The sequence below is a fragment of the Sciurus vulgaris genome (genome assembly GCF_902686455.1).
Source record: "Sciurus vulgaris genome assembly, chromosome: 5".
Classification (NCBI taxonomy): Eukaryota; Metazoa; Chordata; class Mammalia; order Rodentia; family Sciuridae; genus Sciurus; species Sciurus vulgaris.
The window spans coordinates 43,494,087-43,513,564 of NC_136465.1; the positions used below are offsets into that span (position 1 = coordinate 43,494,087).

At 33.3% G+C, this 19,478-nt stretch overlaps 1 protein-coding gene across 6 annotated transcripts in view; it reads right to left on the reverse strand.

Annotated features, from left to right (window-relative positions):
* MICU3 (mitochondrial calcium uptake family member 3) overlaps positions 1-19,478 on the reverse strand; it is a 104,806-nt gene that overhangs the window by 18,628 nt on the left and 66,700 nt on the right. For 4 of the 6 annotated variants that reach the window (XM_079142745.1, XM_079142744.1, XM_079142748.1 and 1 more), the window contains exons 8-9: positions 17,727-17,765; positions 5,749-5,844 (exon numbers count right to left, since the gene is read on the reverse strand). In XM_079142745.1, coding sequence (XP_078998871.1) covers positions 5,749-5,844; positions 17,727-17,765 — 135 coding nt within the window. The remainder of the gene's footprint in view (positions 1-5,748; positions 5,845-17,726; positions 17,766-19,478) is intronic. The other 2 variants (XM_079142747.1, XM_079142749.1) reach the window with 1 other exon arrangement.

Genomic DNA, 19,478 nt, shown 5'->3' on the forward strand with positions numbered 1-19,478 from the left:
TTTCCTTTCCATACCACTTAGTAAACTAAATTCCAAGTGTATTCTTTAAACTGCTTGATTATATTCCTTATGAAGTTCAATGGCTATGAAAACTTTCTTCTTTTCTTTAAAGCTTTATAGGTCTTCCTTTTTCCTCCCTCCCTCTCTCCACTCCTTCTTCACATAGACATTAATTCATACCTATTTTTATAAACTCAGGTACAAAAATCATAAAATTCAAATGAATGTAACTCTCCTACATAGCATCCTAGAAAATGTAAGAAACATAAGAGGTTAAATCATTTTCTATATTTAAAAAAATCACTTCATATGTTCACTAAAGATACACAGTTGAGGGCTAGGGATACAGTTCAGTTGGTAGAGTGCTTGCCTTGCAAACACAAGGCCCTGGGTTCAATCCCCAGAACCGCCACCCCCTACAAAAGATGATACACAGTTGAAATGTGTTACTTCTCAGCCAGAATACTGATAGTACTCTACAACAGGACACAGGGAAACAAAAACCAAAAAGCTTATCAACTGTAACTATAAAGCTGCCCGTTCTCCCATCAGGTACAGCCATTTTGCCCGCCTCACAACCACTTGTCAATCTGCGCTCCACCCGCCTCTTCCGTTATAGGAATTTCCAGCCTCCCCATCACCTGTCAGTCTGCGCTCTGCCCGCCTCTTACATTACAGGAATTTCCAGCTTACGCTGCCACCATTTTCCTGCTTCCCACATTATGTCCTAACATGCTATTGGTTCATCAGTCAGCCTGCAAGAATTCTCCTCCGCTATTGGTTCCTTCCAGCCCGTGAGATTCCAATATCTGGGAGAAGCCACATGCCATCTTTCTCTTTTGCCCCATCTTTCTGCCCCTAGCTGACGTGTTAATCGTCCTCATAAATAAAGTCTCTTGCGTGAGACCTCGTGTCTGCCAAGCATTTTTTGGGGGGAGCTATTGGTGAGCCGCAACTGAGGTGAGCAAGGCAGTTCAGTGGGATCGCGCAGAGGTGGCTGCCTTACATCTCGGGAGCGCACAGCGGCGGCTAGAATCGCTCTGGGCGGATCCCAACCTGAGCTGCATTTTTCCCCTTACATCAACTAAGGACTCGTTTTCTATTGTCCCTGAAAAAAAGTCCATTTCATCCACCTGTACACAATAAAATTTGATATCTGATTCCTCACAACCCTCTTTCCAGTCTTTCATGAACGCAGCTATTTATCCTTCAACACTGGTTGGATCTTTATTTCTCCCTTTCTTCTAGTGGTTTCTATGAAGTAGCAGAGATCACACCTTCTGATTTCCCTTCTAACGTGTACCTCTATTAATGCATTGAACTATTTTTTTACAGTGATTTCTCTGCTCCTTTGATTACCTATATCTCTGTCCTAAGACTTCTCAATAGTTGGAATATCTGAGAAGTTTCCTATTAACACTACCAACTTCTTTGAAGGTCTGATAGCAATTTGATCTGTTGGTAGAGGAAAAATAATATGGGCAGGTAGTCAAGTGCAACACACTATTTTTAAAATACATCTTCTTAACAAAATATATTCTGAATACTTAAGAATAAGAGTGGTAGAACCAACCTTTCAATGCTACATATGTAAAGGAGACTACAATTTGAATTACTCTGGAAAGGCACTATCTCACCAGTAGGTTTGAGAAGGCAGACTGCTCTAACGGAAAAAGGCTAGGATTTAAAATCAGAAATTTTGTTTCATTGACTTTTCTGATCCTCTGCTTCATTTCTGTTAAATGGGAATAATTTTAATCTACAAGTTTGTGGATAAAATTAAAGTATGAATATAAAAAAATTACACAAATGTACGATTATAGATAGCACTGGGGAGAAAAGACACCTGATGTTAACTACAGACACTCTTTTATGATTTATATATCTAGTTTATTCAGTTTATAACCCTTGAAACAAATAAGTAGGGGACAGAAGTATCTCTGAAGGAAAGTGTAAGTGAAGCATGACAGGAGGTTCTAGACAGTCTGCATGCAAAACCAGAGTATTTGTTTGGAAGCTAGAAAAATGGGGCAGGAGTCAGGTGCAGCAGCACATGCCTGTAATCCCAGCGGATCAGGAGGGTGAGGCAGAAGGATGTAGAGTTTGAAGCCAGCTTCAGCAAAAGCGAAGTGGTAAGCAACTCAGTAAGACCCTGTCTCTAAACAAAATACAAAACAGGGCTGGGGATGTGGCTCAGTGGTCGAGAGAGAGAGAGAGAGAGAGAGAAAGAGAGAGAGAGAAAGAAGAAAAGAAAAAGAAAAAAGTGAGGCAGGAGAAAAGGGGACAAAATGTGCAAGGAGTTAAAGGAATGGCATTTTTCCAAAAGTTGCTTACCTCACAAATAAGCAGTAGTGTGGTGAGCAAATTAAATGATGAGTTCCAGGGTCAGGTGACTGGCATTGAATACTGACACTTCTCATTATTTAAGTGACCCTGAGGAAGTTAACCTTCCTGAGGACATTGTTATTCTCAGGAATAGTAATAGTATGTACCACAAAAAGTTGTTCAAAAGTTAGATACACTTGCAAATATTATAGCACTATGACCAGCACATTGTAAATGTTTAACAAATTTTAGCTATTATTATTTATTTTTGCCAAACAGATATATTTCAAGAAGTTGAAAAAGAATTACACACAACTAACATTGAAAGTAACTGGAAAAAGGGATTTTTATATGGCACATTCTTATTTTTTGTTATTGAAAACATATGCTATATAGAGATGAACAAAATGCCTTAAAAATGAGAGGTTCCAGGAACACCAAAAATAGTGAACTCAAATAATGCAATTAAGGAACATTTTCCTCTGGTGCTGTGATGTCACTTACCACAAGACACAGCATACTAAAATGAGACGGCTTGGTTTTATACAAGCTGGAAATAATGACCTCACTTGGCCAGTTCTCATGCCCACTGAGTAGAGCACATCTTAAAATGTTTCAGCATTAAAATCTTATTAGATTCAGGTTATACTTATTCAGATAATCTAGATCCAGTTTGGCCTAAGTAACAGTTTGACGTTAGAGAAAAAATTTAGAAAATGGAAATAGGGAAAACTTGTTTCCCCATTTAGTGAAACACAGTACTGCTTAGAGTCACTGAAAACTATACCAGTGTCCTTGGTATCCTAATGGTGTTACATAACGTAAAGTACAAGAGACTTAAGACAAAAATAAAGACTTTATCTCCTTGATTCTTAGGCTCATTGTTAAAATAAAATAAATTCAGGTGTTTCCATACTAAAGCCAGAAAAAGTCATAAAAGAACCCAATGGGCCATTTACATGAAAGGCTATTATGTAATTTTGTTTTGATTAAAAATCATTTTAGGTTGGGGTATAGATCACTGGTAGAGTGCTTGCTTAGCATGCATTTGGACCTGGGTTCAGTTCCCAGCATTAAAAGTAAATAATTTTAAACAATCAAATAAAAAATGAAATAAATTTGTACAAAATACAAATTTATTCAACTATTAAACTAAGGAATTTTAGATAGTCTTTCAACATCTTTTCATGTATTACAATGTGATAATACTCTTAAGTTCTACCTAAGGGCTGAAGACACGCAAATTTTCATCATATGATTTTATAAAAATTTTTTTAAAAAGGGTGTTTTAAGACTATTTTTAGGGTACCAAAGGTATGTTACAGATTATTAAATCAGAAAGAATTATAGAATTAGCTCTGGGAAGCTGTAAAAGCCAGTGCCAGCATACCTCTAATAGAACCATATACATTTTCCAACGATCTTACACAAATCATACAATCCTCTAAGTATATAAGACCTGACTGGTGTTCTGATATAAAGCTTACCAGTATTTAAATTAAATTCGAAATCTAATTAGCAGATTTTATCTGTCAGAATTTTAGTAGAGCTAGATAGTACTAAAGAAAGGCTGGAAATGGAAAGGTGGATATTATAGTATGGGGAGAGACAACAGTGATATGACTATTAATTTGAAGCCAGGAAGCTAGGCCACAGTTGGTTGGCTTGTAAGGACTTACAGGGATAGTGTTCTCAGTTACTCCTATTTTTAAGTACAGACTACTCTGTCCTACTTTAATGATTTTAAAATAAGATATTTCTAAGATATCTGTAAAGCAAACATCTTCCACTTCATATTTAAACATGGCCCAAATTTAAAAGGTAATTTTACGAGGTAATAGATGGTGATAATTACATCATATTTATATATCAAAGATTAAGTGTAGGGCAAAAGGTATCATTTATTTGTTTTGGGACTTTAAAATTGAGAAGAAATGACAAAATTCCCCTAGTCTAGGGATGCCAACTGAGCAACACTATAAAGATGGATAACTGAGTATAACAGAAATCACAGCTAAGCCAGGCACAGTGGTACACTCTACAGTGCCAGCTAATTGTGGGGCTGAGGCAGGAGGATCCTTTGAACCCAGGAATTGGTGAGATTCCATTTCCAAAAAAGAAATGCATTACATTATTGATCACACTTTCCTTCTCTATAATTTTTAGGTATAATTTTTAAAAGTCAAATTCAAAGTTTAGAAAAAAAACGAGAAGTCAATTTTCAAAGAGAAAAAGATAATGAAAAACAACTCTCTTAGAATTTTCCAAGAAGTCCTTTCCAGTAAGATTGGTAGCTTTTAGTTTGCTTTTGCAGTGCTTGGGATCCAACCCAGGGTCTCATGCATCCTAGGAAAGTGCTCCACTGCTGAGCTACAACCCCATTGTACTCTAATAAAGTTCTTTTATGACCCAGATGCCCTTCAACAGATGAATGGATAAAGAAACAGTGGTATATATACACAATGGAATATTATTCAGCCATAAAGAATAATATTAAGGCATTTGCAGATAAATGGATGGAAATGAAGAATATCATGCTAAATGAAATAAACTAATCCCAAAAAACCAAAGGCCAAATATCGTCCCTGATAAGTGGATGATGATATATAATCGGGGTGGAGATGTGGGGGGTGAGAGAAGAATGGAGTAACTTTAGATTACGTAGAAAGGAAATGAGAGGGAGGATGTATATGAAAAATAGTGGAATGAGACAGACATCATTACCCTATGTACATGTATGATTACATAAATGGTATGAATCTACATTGTGCACAACCATAGAAATGAAATGATGTATCCCATTTGTGTACGATGAATCAAAATGCAGTCTGTAAAAATTTGAAGGAAAAAAAAAAACCTTTTACTTAAAAACTTAGTTTTAAGTGTAGAAATTCTTAATAAGAAACATAAGGCAGTATTCAATCTATAAGACACAGCCTGTCCTTTAAAATTAAAATCACTATTGACTGTGGATTAACACAGTGGTACAAGCAATCTACTCTAAGCACAGTAATAAGGTACATGTCAGTGTCAAATTCAAAAACAATAATAAAACTAAATTAGGATCAGTCTGTTTTTTATTTTTACCATGCACTGACAATTTTAAATAATGTCAAAGTAAAATAGTCCTCCCTTCCTTTATTGACTGTTCTGACCACATAGTATTTCCTTTTAATTTAGTTGGCAAGTCATGTTTTAACAATAAGGAAATTCATTTAACACAACAACCACAGGTCATCTTGCAGCCCTTTCCAGCACAGGTGACATTCAAATACACAGTTTACATATACTAATTATTACTTTACTGAAGAAAATAAAAAATGTTGTATATTTTTGGTTTCATCCTTGTGACTAAAACAAAATGAAAACTATGTTTAACAAAATGACAAATAGTACAAGGACCTTGTTGAGGTTTAATTATACCTCTGCGAGATCTGAAAACAATGCTTGGCTTGTGTTACGTCTCAGTGTATCCCAATAGCTTCTGGAGACAAGTTCCTCAGTATCTGTTTTAAGTACCTGTAGAAATTTTAAGAAGCACAACTGAAATCTAAAGAATAGTTACAAAGAATGACAATTATACACTTTAAGTCTCTTCTAACTGACCTTAAAAGAAAACACATTAGCTTACCTTTTTTGTTTTCTGCTGCACACAAGAGTATTAAATTACACTGCTGGTAAACCCACAGTGCTTTTCAAAACAGTGGCTGGTAAATAGCCACTGTTTCTAAGTACAATATGGTTTTGTAAAAAAGAGTCAAATTCTCCAATCCCTCCCTCTGCCCTTCTACTGAGACATGGAAAACTTCTAAGAAAATACAAAATAAAAATATTATTCACCCTGTAATCCCAACTACTTGGGAAGCTACGGCAGGAGGAATCCAAGTTCAAGGCCAGCCTCAGTGACTTAGCAAGACCCTGACTCTAAATCAAAAAGTAAAAAAAGGTCTGGGAATTTAGCTCAGTGGCAGAGTACACCTGGGTTCAATCCCCCCAGCAAAAGCAATTTTTATTCATACCTTCTATGAAGTAAATTCATATATAGAGGATTTTGATAATCTTTTAGTGACCTATTATATCAAACTTAATTTAAAAATTATTTTTGGTTATCATACATCTTGTTAGTGTACCAAAAGGAAAATAATCTTATCCATACTTTGGAGAAACAAAGTTTAAATTAATTCGAAGTTTGTGAAAAATAAATAAACCTGTTTCAGTCAACTGCCTTAAAACTACTCAGGAATTTGGTAGATAATGTTTATTGTGAATGGATAAGGCACTTTCTAATCTTTATTACAAGGATCAAACACTAGCTTTTTAACTCAGTACTGGTTAGTAAGAAGATACCAAGATTAAAAAGTATTCTAATCTTCCCATGAAAAGGTTGGACTGTAAGCTTAACTTGATTCTCTAAACAAAAGTAATTAAAATCAATATTGGTCAGGATTTATCAGGGAAGATAACATGATTCTCAGGTGAGGCGATCTTTTGGTTACTGATAGAAGAAAATGCAGCACAAAATACTTAGATGAGAAAGTATGATATGAGAACTTTACTACTTTTTTGGTCTTAATTTTTAAAAGTTTGGAGTCATCAGGGCACAGTGGTATACACCTGCAGTCCTAGCTACTTTGGAGGGTGTGGCAGATCACTTGAGCCTAGGAGTTCCAGGCTTGCCTGGGTAAGTCAGCAAGAGACTGTCTCAAAATAAACAAATAAATCAAATTAAAAATAAATAAAAATAAATGCTGGGTACCATTAATAAAACTGTAGTGCAGTATTGTGTAGTATAGAAATTATTTCAAAGACTGTCTTCAATTTAATTAACTATTATTAATTAACAATCACTGCCTACTACTCATAGTTTAATAAAATGTTAACACAGACATAAATATTACCATAAGTAATAATGTGGCAACATGAGAGAAAATCTGCCCATCACTCCCTTTTCTAATTAAATTAGCTTTAACTAAGTAGTTACAAACCAAACAGGTAAAATTAGTGGAACACTGAACTAACAGAGTTCATTTTCTTTTATGTAGGTTTGGATTAACCTCAATATATACTAACTAGATAATATTTGAGACAAAGAATTTAATCTAGTTAAAAATGCATTCATTTCCAAAGTATGTCTTAATACTTGAAAGAATTTAAAAATATACTTTGAAGATGAATGCATTAAGATTTTTAAAAAAGGATTATAAAATCTATCAAAATAGAAAATAAGGCTTACTGTACACTATTTTTAGAATAATGGGAATGATTCCTTTTGTAAACGCACATCTCTTCCACACTGCCAAACACTGTTCACCAATGCATGCACGCGCACACACATGCACACAATTATAAAAATATCTAAAACACAAAGAGAAAAAGTAAACATAAAGATTTTAAGACCATAGAAAGGAAGCAAATACACTAAAGTAGACTGATTTTCTCTGAATGATAAGGCTATTTTTTATTTTCTTCTTTTTACTCTCCATATTTTAAAAATGTGTATTTACCAAGATAATATAAAACTTTTTTAAAATTAAAGATGTTTAGAATATAATAGCTCGGTAGGTCTCCTCCTGCAGAAAGCTTTATACTCATCCCTTAGCTCCAGAGACTAAATTATGCTAGAATATAACTGAATTACTGTAATTGGATATATTTGTTTTTGTTTTATCTTATACCATCTTTCAAATTATAAAACTTTGAGGGCAGGGACAATATACTTGTAGTAGCTACTACTGAAGGAAAAAAAAAAAACAGCTAATGGATCATTGTGATTTGTCAGGCATACTCATTAATGCCTAAATATTTGCCTGTTCTGGAGCTAGTGCTTAATTTTTTAATTGATAACTTGGGTAATAAAATTAAGTATATTTTCAGAATATGCAAAACTAGTAGTAAGATGTAACACCAGAAAAATATAATAGGATTTTAAAATAAGCTTAAAGTAGCAATGAAAATAAAACTGAAATTTAATAGCAAGAACACAAAGCAAAAATATAAAAACAAAATATACACATATAGTCTAAAGAAAAACAAGGGAAAATGCCCAAATGTAACTGAGCACTGTCATGATTATAAAAGAGATTTAACTATGATGCTTTGCAATGTAAATATAGAGCAATTTGCAGACTTCCTGAAATCTTCTCATTATCTTTGATCCAAGTGTTAAGGCACTTTATCAGAGGGGCTTGTTAGTGTAGACTTTCATTTTTTAAAAGGAAAAAAACACACACACACATATACTTCAGAATAACAACACTGGATGGCACAGGCAAAATGATGTCCTGAATGTACTGTACCCTTAAGTGTGATACATTTTCTGCCTGAGTTCAGAGGTTGTTATTGGTAGAACTCCCTTAAATTTCCAGTTTTGGTCAAGATTTCTTTATGCCTTTTTAGCTAAGTCAAAGTAGGATCCTATTCCAGTCATTAAATGCTATCTATGATAGAAAGGTAGGAAGGCAGGCAGGAATGGAAGAAAGGTGGGGAGGAAGGGAGGAAAATAAGGGAAAAAAGAAAGTTAGTAAGAAAGAGACATTAGAAATGTTAACGCATCACTGTGGTAAGCAAAACAATGGTTCCCCAAAGTTGACCAGACAGACAAATAAAGCTAGGGTCTAAGAAAGGTGATATTCAGACATTAGGTCAAGTAAGGGAAAAAATAACAACTCACAGAAATAGAGGGTAAACTGTCATTACTATCAATAATATTTAAACAAACACAAAAACAAATGAAAGAAAACTATACATTTTGTGGCATTTTGACAACTGTGGACTTAAAAACAGAAATCTGAGAATTGTAACTTAAAGTTATATGGGGCTACCGTGTCCCCTAGGTATGTCATGGGGGAAAAAATCATAAAACAACAGACAAATCCTCCTTAGAAGAACACACATTTAGTAACTTTTCTTAAAGAATTCTTACAAAGAAATCCCCACAAATATATCCTTACAACACAAAATTAATGTTAAAGAATGAAAGCTACCATAAATGAGTCCCAACAGAAAGAACAAACAATGGAACCAGATTTCAGATACTGCAAGCTTAGATAGAGAATGCAAAGTAAGTTTCATAAGTTTAATATGAACCTGGATTTGAAAGGATTATTTAGGAAAAATAGACTACCAAAATTTTTAGGTCTAATAGAAAAAGAAACAAATTTAATATCTAGGAATGAAAAATCAATACTAAAATTTTAAATCAGATTATATATAGACAGAATTAATGAAGGGAAAAATAAGAAAAATCATCCAGAATACAGTATGAAAAGATTGAAATATGGGCAACTGTTAGAAGAGAAACAGAATACAAAATGAATATTAATGAAAGCTCCAGAAAGCAACAGAGAGAAAATGGGATAGAGACTATATTCAGACAATGACAGTGGACATTCAAAAATCAATGGAAGAGGGTGGGAGGGGGGCAAGAATGGAGGAAGGAGGGACTGTATAAAGGGAAAAGAGGGGGGAAGGAAAAAATAACAGAATGAATCAAACACCATTACCCTATGTAAATGTATGATTACACAAATGTTATCCCTTTACTTCATGTACAACCAGAAAAACAACATGTATCCCATTTGTTTACAATTAAAAAAAAAAAAAAGACACAGACAACATATACACAGATAGGTACTAAATGAGGAAAATAAAAAAAACAAATTTTAGGAAGTTATTCTTTCTACAGTGTTATGATTTAGATAAGACTTGTCCCCTGAAAAAGTCATGTTAAGCAATGGAGGAATGTTCAGTGGTGAGATGGATTACTAGAGCTATAACCTCATCAGTGGATTAATTTATGTGATACATTAATAATTTGAATAGGTTACTGGGTGGTAAATGTAGGTCACTGGGAGCATGCCTTTGGGGATTATATCTTGTCCCTATCTCCGGGCATGAATTCTCACATTTTCATATTCTCATTCTCTCTCTCTCTCTCTCTCTCTCTCTCTCTCTCTCTCTCTCTCTCTCTCTCTCTCTCTCTCTCTCTCCCTCCCTCCCTCCCTCTCTCTCTCTTTCTCTCTCTTTCACCCCTACCCAGTCTCTCTTACTCTCTCTTTTCCCTCCCTCCCTCCTTCCTGGTTACTATAAGCTGAACAGCTTTTCCCCTCCACAACCTTCTACCATGATGTTCTGCCTTACTTCAGGCTGAGTTATGGCATTGGCTGACCATGGACTGAACCTCCAATACTCTGAGTGTAAAATAAAATTTTCCTCTTCTAAATTGTTCTCTTCAGATATTTTGGTCACAGTAACAAGAAGTTGACTAACATATGTGGCTTGAATGAGTATATGAAATTCTTACTATTAAGGGACCTCTTAAGGACAAGGACTGGTCTTATTCATTGTTATATTTTAATTTCTCATTCTGCAGCCTAGAAGTAATGACTATTCAATCCTTATTAGAAACATAAATAAATGAATAAACCAAAAAAAATCAATGGATGAAAACAATTCTTAAATTTTCAAAAGTTTAAAAAAAATCACATATAGAAACAAATCAGAGAGATACACTATAATAAAACTAGAAAAACAAAGGCAAAGAAGATTTAAAAGCCGTCAAAAAGAAAACAGATTACTTACAAAAGGAAAATAATTAGATTCAGGGTTGACCTTTCAATTTCAATAATAGAAGCCAGAAGACAATGAAATGATATCATCTTTTGCTGAGAATAAATAAATGTCAACTTAGAATAATATATTTAGGATAATTATCTTTCAAAAACGAGGTCAAAATAAGGATATTTTCAGAAAGGTTTATTTAATTTTTATTTATTAATTTTTTGGTGCTGCTGGGGATCAAAACCAGGACCTTGTGCATGTTAGGCATATGCTCTACCACCACACTACACCCACAGCCTGTTTTTATTTTTTAATTCACCAGAAGACTCTTATTTGAGGATATATTTTGTAGATATACAGTTAAGAGATTTAGGAAGGGTTAAGATTAAAGAAGGAACTAGTGAGGAAAGAATGGCAAACATGCTAGGTGCAGTGGCCTATGCCTGTCATCCCAGCAGCTCAGGAGGCTGAGGCAGGAGGATCACAAGTTCAAAGCCAGCCTCACCAATTTAACAAAGTCCTAAATAACTTAGCAAGATCCTGTTGCAAAATAAAAAAATAAAAGGGGCTGATTATGTGGCTCAAGTCGTTAAGCAGGTCCTAGGTTCAATTCCTGGTACTGGGGGGGGAAAAAAAAAAAAGAGAACAGCAAATACTTAGGTAATCCAAAATCCACTCTGATGGCACATATTTTTTAAGTTTAAATTGTGGTATTAGGAAAAAAAAAATCACACTGTACAACAATTCTAAGTATCCATGCTAGGTGAGAATAAAAGCTATTAAAGCAATTTAATGTCCTATTTTGGAGGAAGAAAATAATGATACTGCCTAATCTAGGATTTTATTATTTAAGCATACTTATTAAAATTTCAAGAATACCACAAAAAATAGTAACAGTGAATGTCCTCTTGAGTAAAGAAAAAATAAACTTCAGCTGATTCAACAGAAGGCAGAAATTTTTTTAAAAACCACTATTTTAGAAACTATGATCATATTATGGTTTTATTTTTTTTTTTTTATTTTGGGGGCGGTACTGAGGATTGAATCCAGGGGCACTGAACCACTGAGTCACACCCCTAGCTCTTTTTTATTTTTTATTTTGAGATAGGGTCTCATTAAGTTGCTTAGGGCCTTGCTACAATGCTGAATCGGACCTCAAACTTGCGATCCTCTTGCCTCAGCTTCCCAAGGGGCTGGGATTACAGGTATGTGCCACTGTGCCTAGCCTGTTATAGTTTAGATATGAGGTATCCCCAAAAGCTCATGTGTGAGCTAATGTAAGAAAGTTGAGAGGTGCAATGATTGGGTTACAAGAGCCTCAACCTCAGCAGTGCATTAATTCAGTTGAATGGATAAACTGGATTAATGAATTGGGTGGCAACAGTAGGCTGGTAGAGTGTGGCTGGAGGTGGCAGGTCATTGAGGGCATCACTTTGGCTAATATATTTTTTCCTTGTTGAAGGGAGCTTTCTGTGTTTCCTGGTGCCATGTCCTAAGCTGCTTTCCTTCACTACACAATTCCATCATGATGTTCTGCTTCACCTCAGTTCCAGAGCAATAGAGCTGGTCATCTATGGACTGAGACCTCTAAAACCCTAGCCCCAAATAAACTTTTCCTCTTCTAAAATTACTCTTCCAGGGCTTTTGATGACAGTGGCAAAAAAGGTGACTAAAACAGACGGCAAGTAACCAGTAATATAAATAAGTAAATTCTTCAATTAAAAAGCACAGATTGTCAACCAGGATAAAAGGAAACCAGAATAATTCATGATATATACTGTTAAAAAGGACTCATCTAAGAGAGAGGTAGAACTGGTCTACTAGACTTCCATTAATGATAGCCCAGTAATTAGCAACAGCTTTCTCATTGAGAATAACCAAAAAGGCTAGACCAAGCATCTTAAAAACATGATTTGCCTTTGGTATTGCATTGACATTTGTACCAATGATGTAAAAGTAATGGTGAATAAAAAACTGGGGCCTTAGTGCAAATGAGGCAGTGTTACTAAAGACCAGTCATTATATTCTTCAGTGCCACCCACTTGGAGTTGAAAAAAGGAAGAAAGAAAGGAAGGAAGAAAGAAAGAAATTCTGTTTAAGAATATACTTTGCTTAAACTTTGAAGACACATTTTTTTATTAGAGCTTAATGGTTGAATATACATCTTTTTAATATTTGGTTTGATGAAACAGGAAGAATGCATAAAGCACTTCTGCTGCACACTGAAGTACTAAGATTTTCTGAAGCAAGGACATTTGTATGATGGTTTGTGTTGCAAGGCGAACTAGCCTCTCTTTTCATGAATCATCATTCTTATTTGAAGGAATAAATGATAGACAAATTATGGTTATTTAAACCCCAGTATTTGGCAGACTTTTTTTAAAAATGAATCTAGTGAGCATGTCACTTGGAAGTAAACAACTGACAATATTTGTTGCCAAATAACATTGTAACAGAATAAATGTAAAAATGGCTATGAGAAACCATCTGTCTTCTATTAAGCCTACTACTAGAGAGATTTGCAAAGAATATAAAACAATACCACTCTCCTCACTATATTCGTGAGAAGTTATTTTTCATAAAAAACCCTTATGTTGCTCAGCACAGTGGTGTATACCTGTAGTCCCAGTGACTTGAGAGGCTGAGGCAGGAGGATCACAAGTTCGGGGCCATCTTGGGCAACTTAGCAAGATCCCGTCTCTACATAAAAATTGAAAAGAAAAAGGACTGGAATTTAGCTCAGGGGAAGAGCAGTCCTGGGTCAGATACCCAGTACAATTAAAAAAAAAAAAAAAAAAAAAAGCTTATGTTAACATATAATGAGATTTTTTATAGTTATTTGAAAATGGATTAATATTTTTTAAATCCTCAAGTTTAACTGCTTTCTGCAGTACTGGAGATTAAAGCCAGGGGCACATTACCACTGAGATACAGCCCCAGCCCTTTTTATTTATTTACTTATTTTTTGTGGTGCTGGGGATCAAACCCAGGGCCTTGTGATTGCAAGGCAAGCACTCTCCTGACTGAGCTATTTCCCCAACCCCCTTTTTATTTATTTTGAGACAGGGTATCACTAAGTTGCCCAAGTTGGACCTGAACCTGTGATCCTCCTACCTTAGCCTCTGGAGTCTAGAATTACAGGTATGTGCTGACTGACTTGGCTCTCAATTTTAATTTTTTTTTTTTAAAGAAAAATTTTAACTTTATTTTATATATGTATATATTTTATGTGATGCTGAGGCTTGAACCCAGTGCCTCACATGTATCAGGCAAGTGCTCTAGCAGTGAGCCACAACCCCAGCCTTTAATTTTAATTTCTAATATGGTAAATATGGATATAAAACACAAAATCCCTTTGGGATCCTTGATGATTTACAACAATGTAATGGCATCACAAGAAAAAAATCGTTTAAGAATCACTGCCTACACCAATACAAGAGAATGAATTAGGACTACATACAATAATGCAGATGACACTGGCAAGACAATCATGTTAGTGAGTCAAAGAAGACAAAAATTTCATACATATGATTACATTTATAAGAAGCACAAAATGGGTAAAACTAAACTAATGTTGCTTCAGATGCATAAGTAGCAAAGCAAAGCAAAGATCTACATAAAAGTCACTATTGTAGAAGACAGCAAGGGATTGTGATTCCTCAATCACTTATGAAGGAATTTATTTGAATAGAGCAGTATTTTATTTCTTGATCTATATGATGGCTAGACTTATATAATTACCATTTTATTTTATATTTACATTTTATTTGTAATAATTTTCTGAACCTAACATATATTTTAAAAATCAGGGAAAGCTTCATTATCACTACAGGGAAAAAAAGGAAAAACCATAAAAGATAGAAAATAATAAAAATATTAAAACAAAAGTAGTGTATTTACTCTAATAACTAAAGTATATTTTAAGGCAAAAAGCACTTCAAGAAAACTAGTATCATACATAATAAAAGATTCAATTCACTAAGAAGATATAAATATCCATACTTTTTTTCCCATATTCTTATATAGGTGATAACAATGCTTTAAAATATGCAAAACAAAAATTAAAACTTATAAGTAGAATTTAATAAATCTATCATTATAATATGTAATCTAATATACTAATTGACAGATCAAGCAGATAAAAATATCAATAATAACAAAGATTTAAAACACATAATTAACATGCAGGGCAATATGTATATATATTACAGTCCTATACCCCAAACTGAGAATATATTTCTTTTAAAATAAAGATTACTTATGAATATTGACATGATTTTAGTGCCCAAAACACATCTCACAACATGTTAAATAACTGATAAAAACTGGTGCTTTCTGATGACAATGGGATTAGGGTAATTAAGAATAATCTCTTAAAAAATCATAATATAAAGCAAGCCAAAGTCAAACATAACTTGACTTCAACATTATTTATTCTTTTGAATTTTTATACTTCTTTTCATTAGTGTGGGAAAATAAAAGAGAGCTGACTATATGAAAAATATGAAAAAAAGCAGGGTTATTTGGAACAGAAAAGGGTGTATAAGGTAACAACTATCTTCATGGACACAAAGGAATATATTCATTCTTTCACTGAAGTGGAAAATAATTTGAAGAAAGGCAAAATCAAACTGTAAGAGGGATTAAATCTTGGAACCAGGCTAATACAGGAATCAAAAAATCTCTTCTACAGGCCACCGACTTTCCTAAAGGAACTTCTTCCCATAGGTAGAAACTAGTTATTATAAATCTTTTAGGTTATATTCAGTTTCATGATCTACATTCAAATTAAATACCTAATCATTTACATTAATCTACAACTCTGGAAACCAGCAGAAAATTGTTGATTAATTTATAACCAACATACATATTATACTAACATATTTGTACAATACTTCAGTAATGCTTTATATACTTTTTCAGGCTATTAGAATTTTTAAAAATTTTAAATGGATTTTCTTTCTTTCTTTGCAGTTTTTGAAAATAATATATATATATATATTTTTTTGAGCAAACCCTCAGCAATTTAGCAAGTTCTGTCTCAAAATAAAAAGGACTGGGGATGTGGCTTAGTAGTACAGCACTCCCAGGTTCAACACCCAATAGCAACAAAAGTATTTTTCTATTATAGGACAAACTTTATAAAACCAACTTAACTTCCAAGGGTGTTGAAAAATCATGTAACTCACTTAAGACTCTGAATAAAAATGATATCCAGTTATATCACTTTAACATATGTATTATATATTTCATTATATCTGTAAAATAATGAAAAGAAAAATGTTACCCATTAAAACATAAGATCATAAATATACTTTCCTATTAAATAAGAAAGCATAATGTAAGTGAAAAATGCAGTTTAAGTCTACTTCTCAGTATTATTCTCTTAATGTCTAGATGACTACAATTTGTATGTGTAGTTTAAACTAGAGTTATATTAGGATCTATTTCCTTTTAACAATTACTCTGTGATGTTTTTAAAAACTAGATAATCATCCTATATTAAAACTATTTATGATGTTAAAGGAAAAACAAAAGCTCATATAATGATAAATTAGAAATAAATCATAAAATTATAAGCATTATGTTTCATGATGCAGATTGTACTATAATCTGTAAGATTTTTATTTTATATGTTCTTTATAAAATTTTGAAATGATTTCAGAAATTCTTTAAAAATTTAAGAAAATGATAGACTATATTCAATGGAAAACAACAGTGAATTTTGTAGAAAATTTTTTATAGTATTTTACAAGGATTAAAACAATTAGTTATATCAGTCCCATAGACTTAGTTTGTTCCCTAATCATTCTAGGTCAATTCCTAGTGACTAGGCAAAATATCTTGGGTTTATTTTATGTTGATGTTGCTTCTAGCACATGTTCAAATCTAAAATAATAGTTTTCATAGTTTGCAATTTTGACTAAGGGACAATATACTTACTTTTAGAATTCTACACTATTGCTACAACACTCAGAAAATTAATGAGCTAATCACCTGAATTCAAGGGCTTCTGAAGTAGAATTGCTATAGTTTGAGGAATTCTTTTAAATGGCTGAATGATCCTTGGAGAAAATAAACTATTGTCCATGTTCACATTAAAAAAGGGCCATGGCCTATTCTTAGTAGGTTAATTACTAGCTGGGCTAACCAACAAGCTCTGACTTTCTCAAAAGAAGAGAAAGAAGGAAGTTCAGTATAAGAAGTACATTTGGAAGTTCACTGATAAGAATGTCCAACTTTTATAAGGTAAGTCTGAAAATTATAATCTTCTTTGAAAAATAACATGATACACTGATATATTAAATAAATCAAGTATCATCTTATACCAGATTTTTGTGCATACAGACCCAGAGAAAATAGGCAAGTAATAAGGGTTTCAGAAAAAAATTTGTGAGATCTACTGAAAACTAAAATGTCCATTAATATGCTTCTTTATTAGAACTGATCAAAAATTATATACCAGATGGATAGATCTCCATCTTAAACTACCCTTGCTGTTCAGGAGCACAGTTTATCTTATCTACTGTTTGTGCACACCTCTTCAAATATTACTGAAAAATATAACATTTCAATAATTCTACTAGAGTTGTTAGTGGTTATTGTTCACTCACCTTTCCTTTATTTTAATATAAAGACCATAAAGTCATACAATCACTGTGTCTTTTTTAGTCTTCTTATAAGTCTAGGAAGGAAATGTAAAGTTTTGGCTCAACTGAACCTTATCGTATTCAATAAATTCCCAAACATTCTAAATAGTAGATACAGCTTTATATAAAGAAATAACATCATCAAGAGATGAGGGCTATATACATAAAGAACATTTAAAGTATTGTACATACACTATTAGTAGGAGAATGGTATCCATAAAGTTGAAGACGCTGACATAGAGCACAAAGGGCCAAATGAAGAGTCACATTTCAGAATGAACCCAAGTACAGCAAAAGAAAAAAAGAAAAAGACGACAAAATAATCAATTAGGAAGGGCAAATCATTATGCTACATTCTATATAGAGCACACACACAATACAAGTAGGATAAGTTAAAGATGAGTAGCAAAGTTTTAAAAATCTCATATAATTGAACATTAAGTGAATCTGTGCTCATTTCAACCACGCACATTGTAACCTGATAGCACTACTGCTTTGAGTAAGACATGCTTCTTTTAAGTATGCAGTTGTATTTAGACAGGTTTCAGCAACTGAGGGAAACTCTAGATAAAGCATCATGATAGTAGAAATGGTCTGAGATCTGCACTGGAATTCTGTTCTGCTATTATCAATGCTATGACATTATACAAGCTAAATAACCTCTCTTAGACTGTTTTCTCATCCATAAAACAGGTACAATACTTACCCGGGAGAACTGTAATGAGGACAAAATGGGAGTAACATTTATTATGAACATAGCACAGAGCTTAGCATGTAAGTAGTCTATAAAATGTTATGTTCATTTAACTCCTTCTCAAGTATAGCTAATTTTTTATATGCAAATATTTAAAAATTTAATTTCAATTTAATTTTGATTTGGGTATGTTAATATTTAGTATAAAGTAGCAATGCAGTTCTATTAAGTTTTACAATTAGCTAACTTTTTTGAGTGTCTACTATATTTTGCATACTGTTAAATGGTTATGTATTTTAGTTCACTAAATCCCCATAAAAATCAGATGTAGTCATTACTCTTGTTATCCCTTTTGTACAAATGAAAAAACTGAGGCACAGAAATGTTAAGGACATTATTCAAGAGCACACTGATAACAAGTGGCAGTTAATATCCAAACACCCAAAATCTGGCTCCTAAGCCTATGCCATACTGCCTCTTTAATGTAACCCTGTATTTTCAAAATGAGCTGAATTTTAGTTGCTTTGAAATTAATGTTTTAATGTTTTAAGAATGTGTAGAATCATACTGTCATTTAAATAGCATCTTGACAGCACCACTTTGTGTTCTAGATAATCCTCTATACTTAAAACAGTAAAAATAAAGCTTATTAGTTTAGATTTGCATTATTTAAAATGTGATTGACAGTATTTAAAATTAATTATCATTATTATTAAATATAGTAATGAGCTGTACTGCTGAACAGTACTGTCAGTCAAAAGCAGAACTAAGCTGGGTACAGAGGTGCATGTCTATAATGCCCTGGCTTGGTAGGCTGAGACAGGAGGATCAAGACTTCAAAGCCACTGCTTAGCAAGGTGCTAAGCAACTCAGTGAGACCCTGTCTCTAAATAAAAAGATATGAAATAGAGCTGGGATGTGGTTCAGTGGTCGAGTGCTCCTGAGTTCAATGCTCAGTACCAAATAAAAGAAAGCAGTACTAAAAATTATTCCTATATTAAAAAAATAGTTCTGATAGTTAAGTTATATAAATGAGACTTTAGGAGCATTATTCAAATCATATAAGATAAAAACCTTTGAGGCACCTGTAGAGATCAATGACTTTAGTAAGCATTCCTTTACATATAAACAAGTTAAGTATTACTTGAAAGTTATTTTTATCTGTTCTTTAAAACTAAGTGTCTTTACCCACATATTTGTTAGGGAATGCTGTATTGATCTATATGCATATAAAACATCACAGCTTAGGA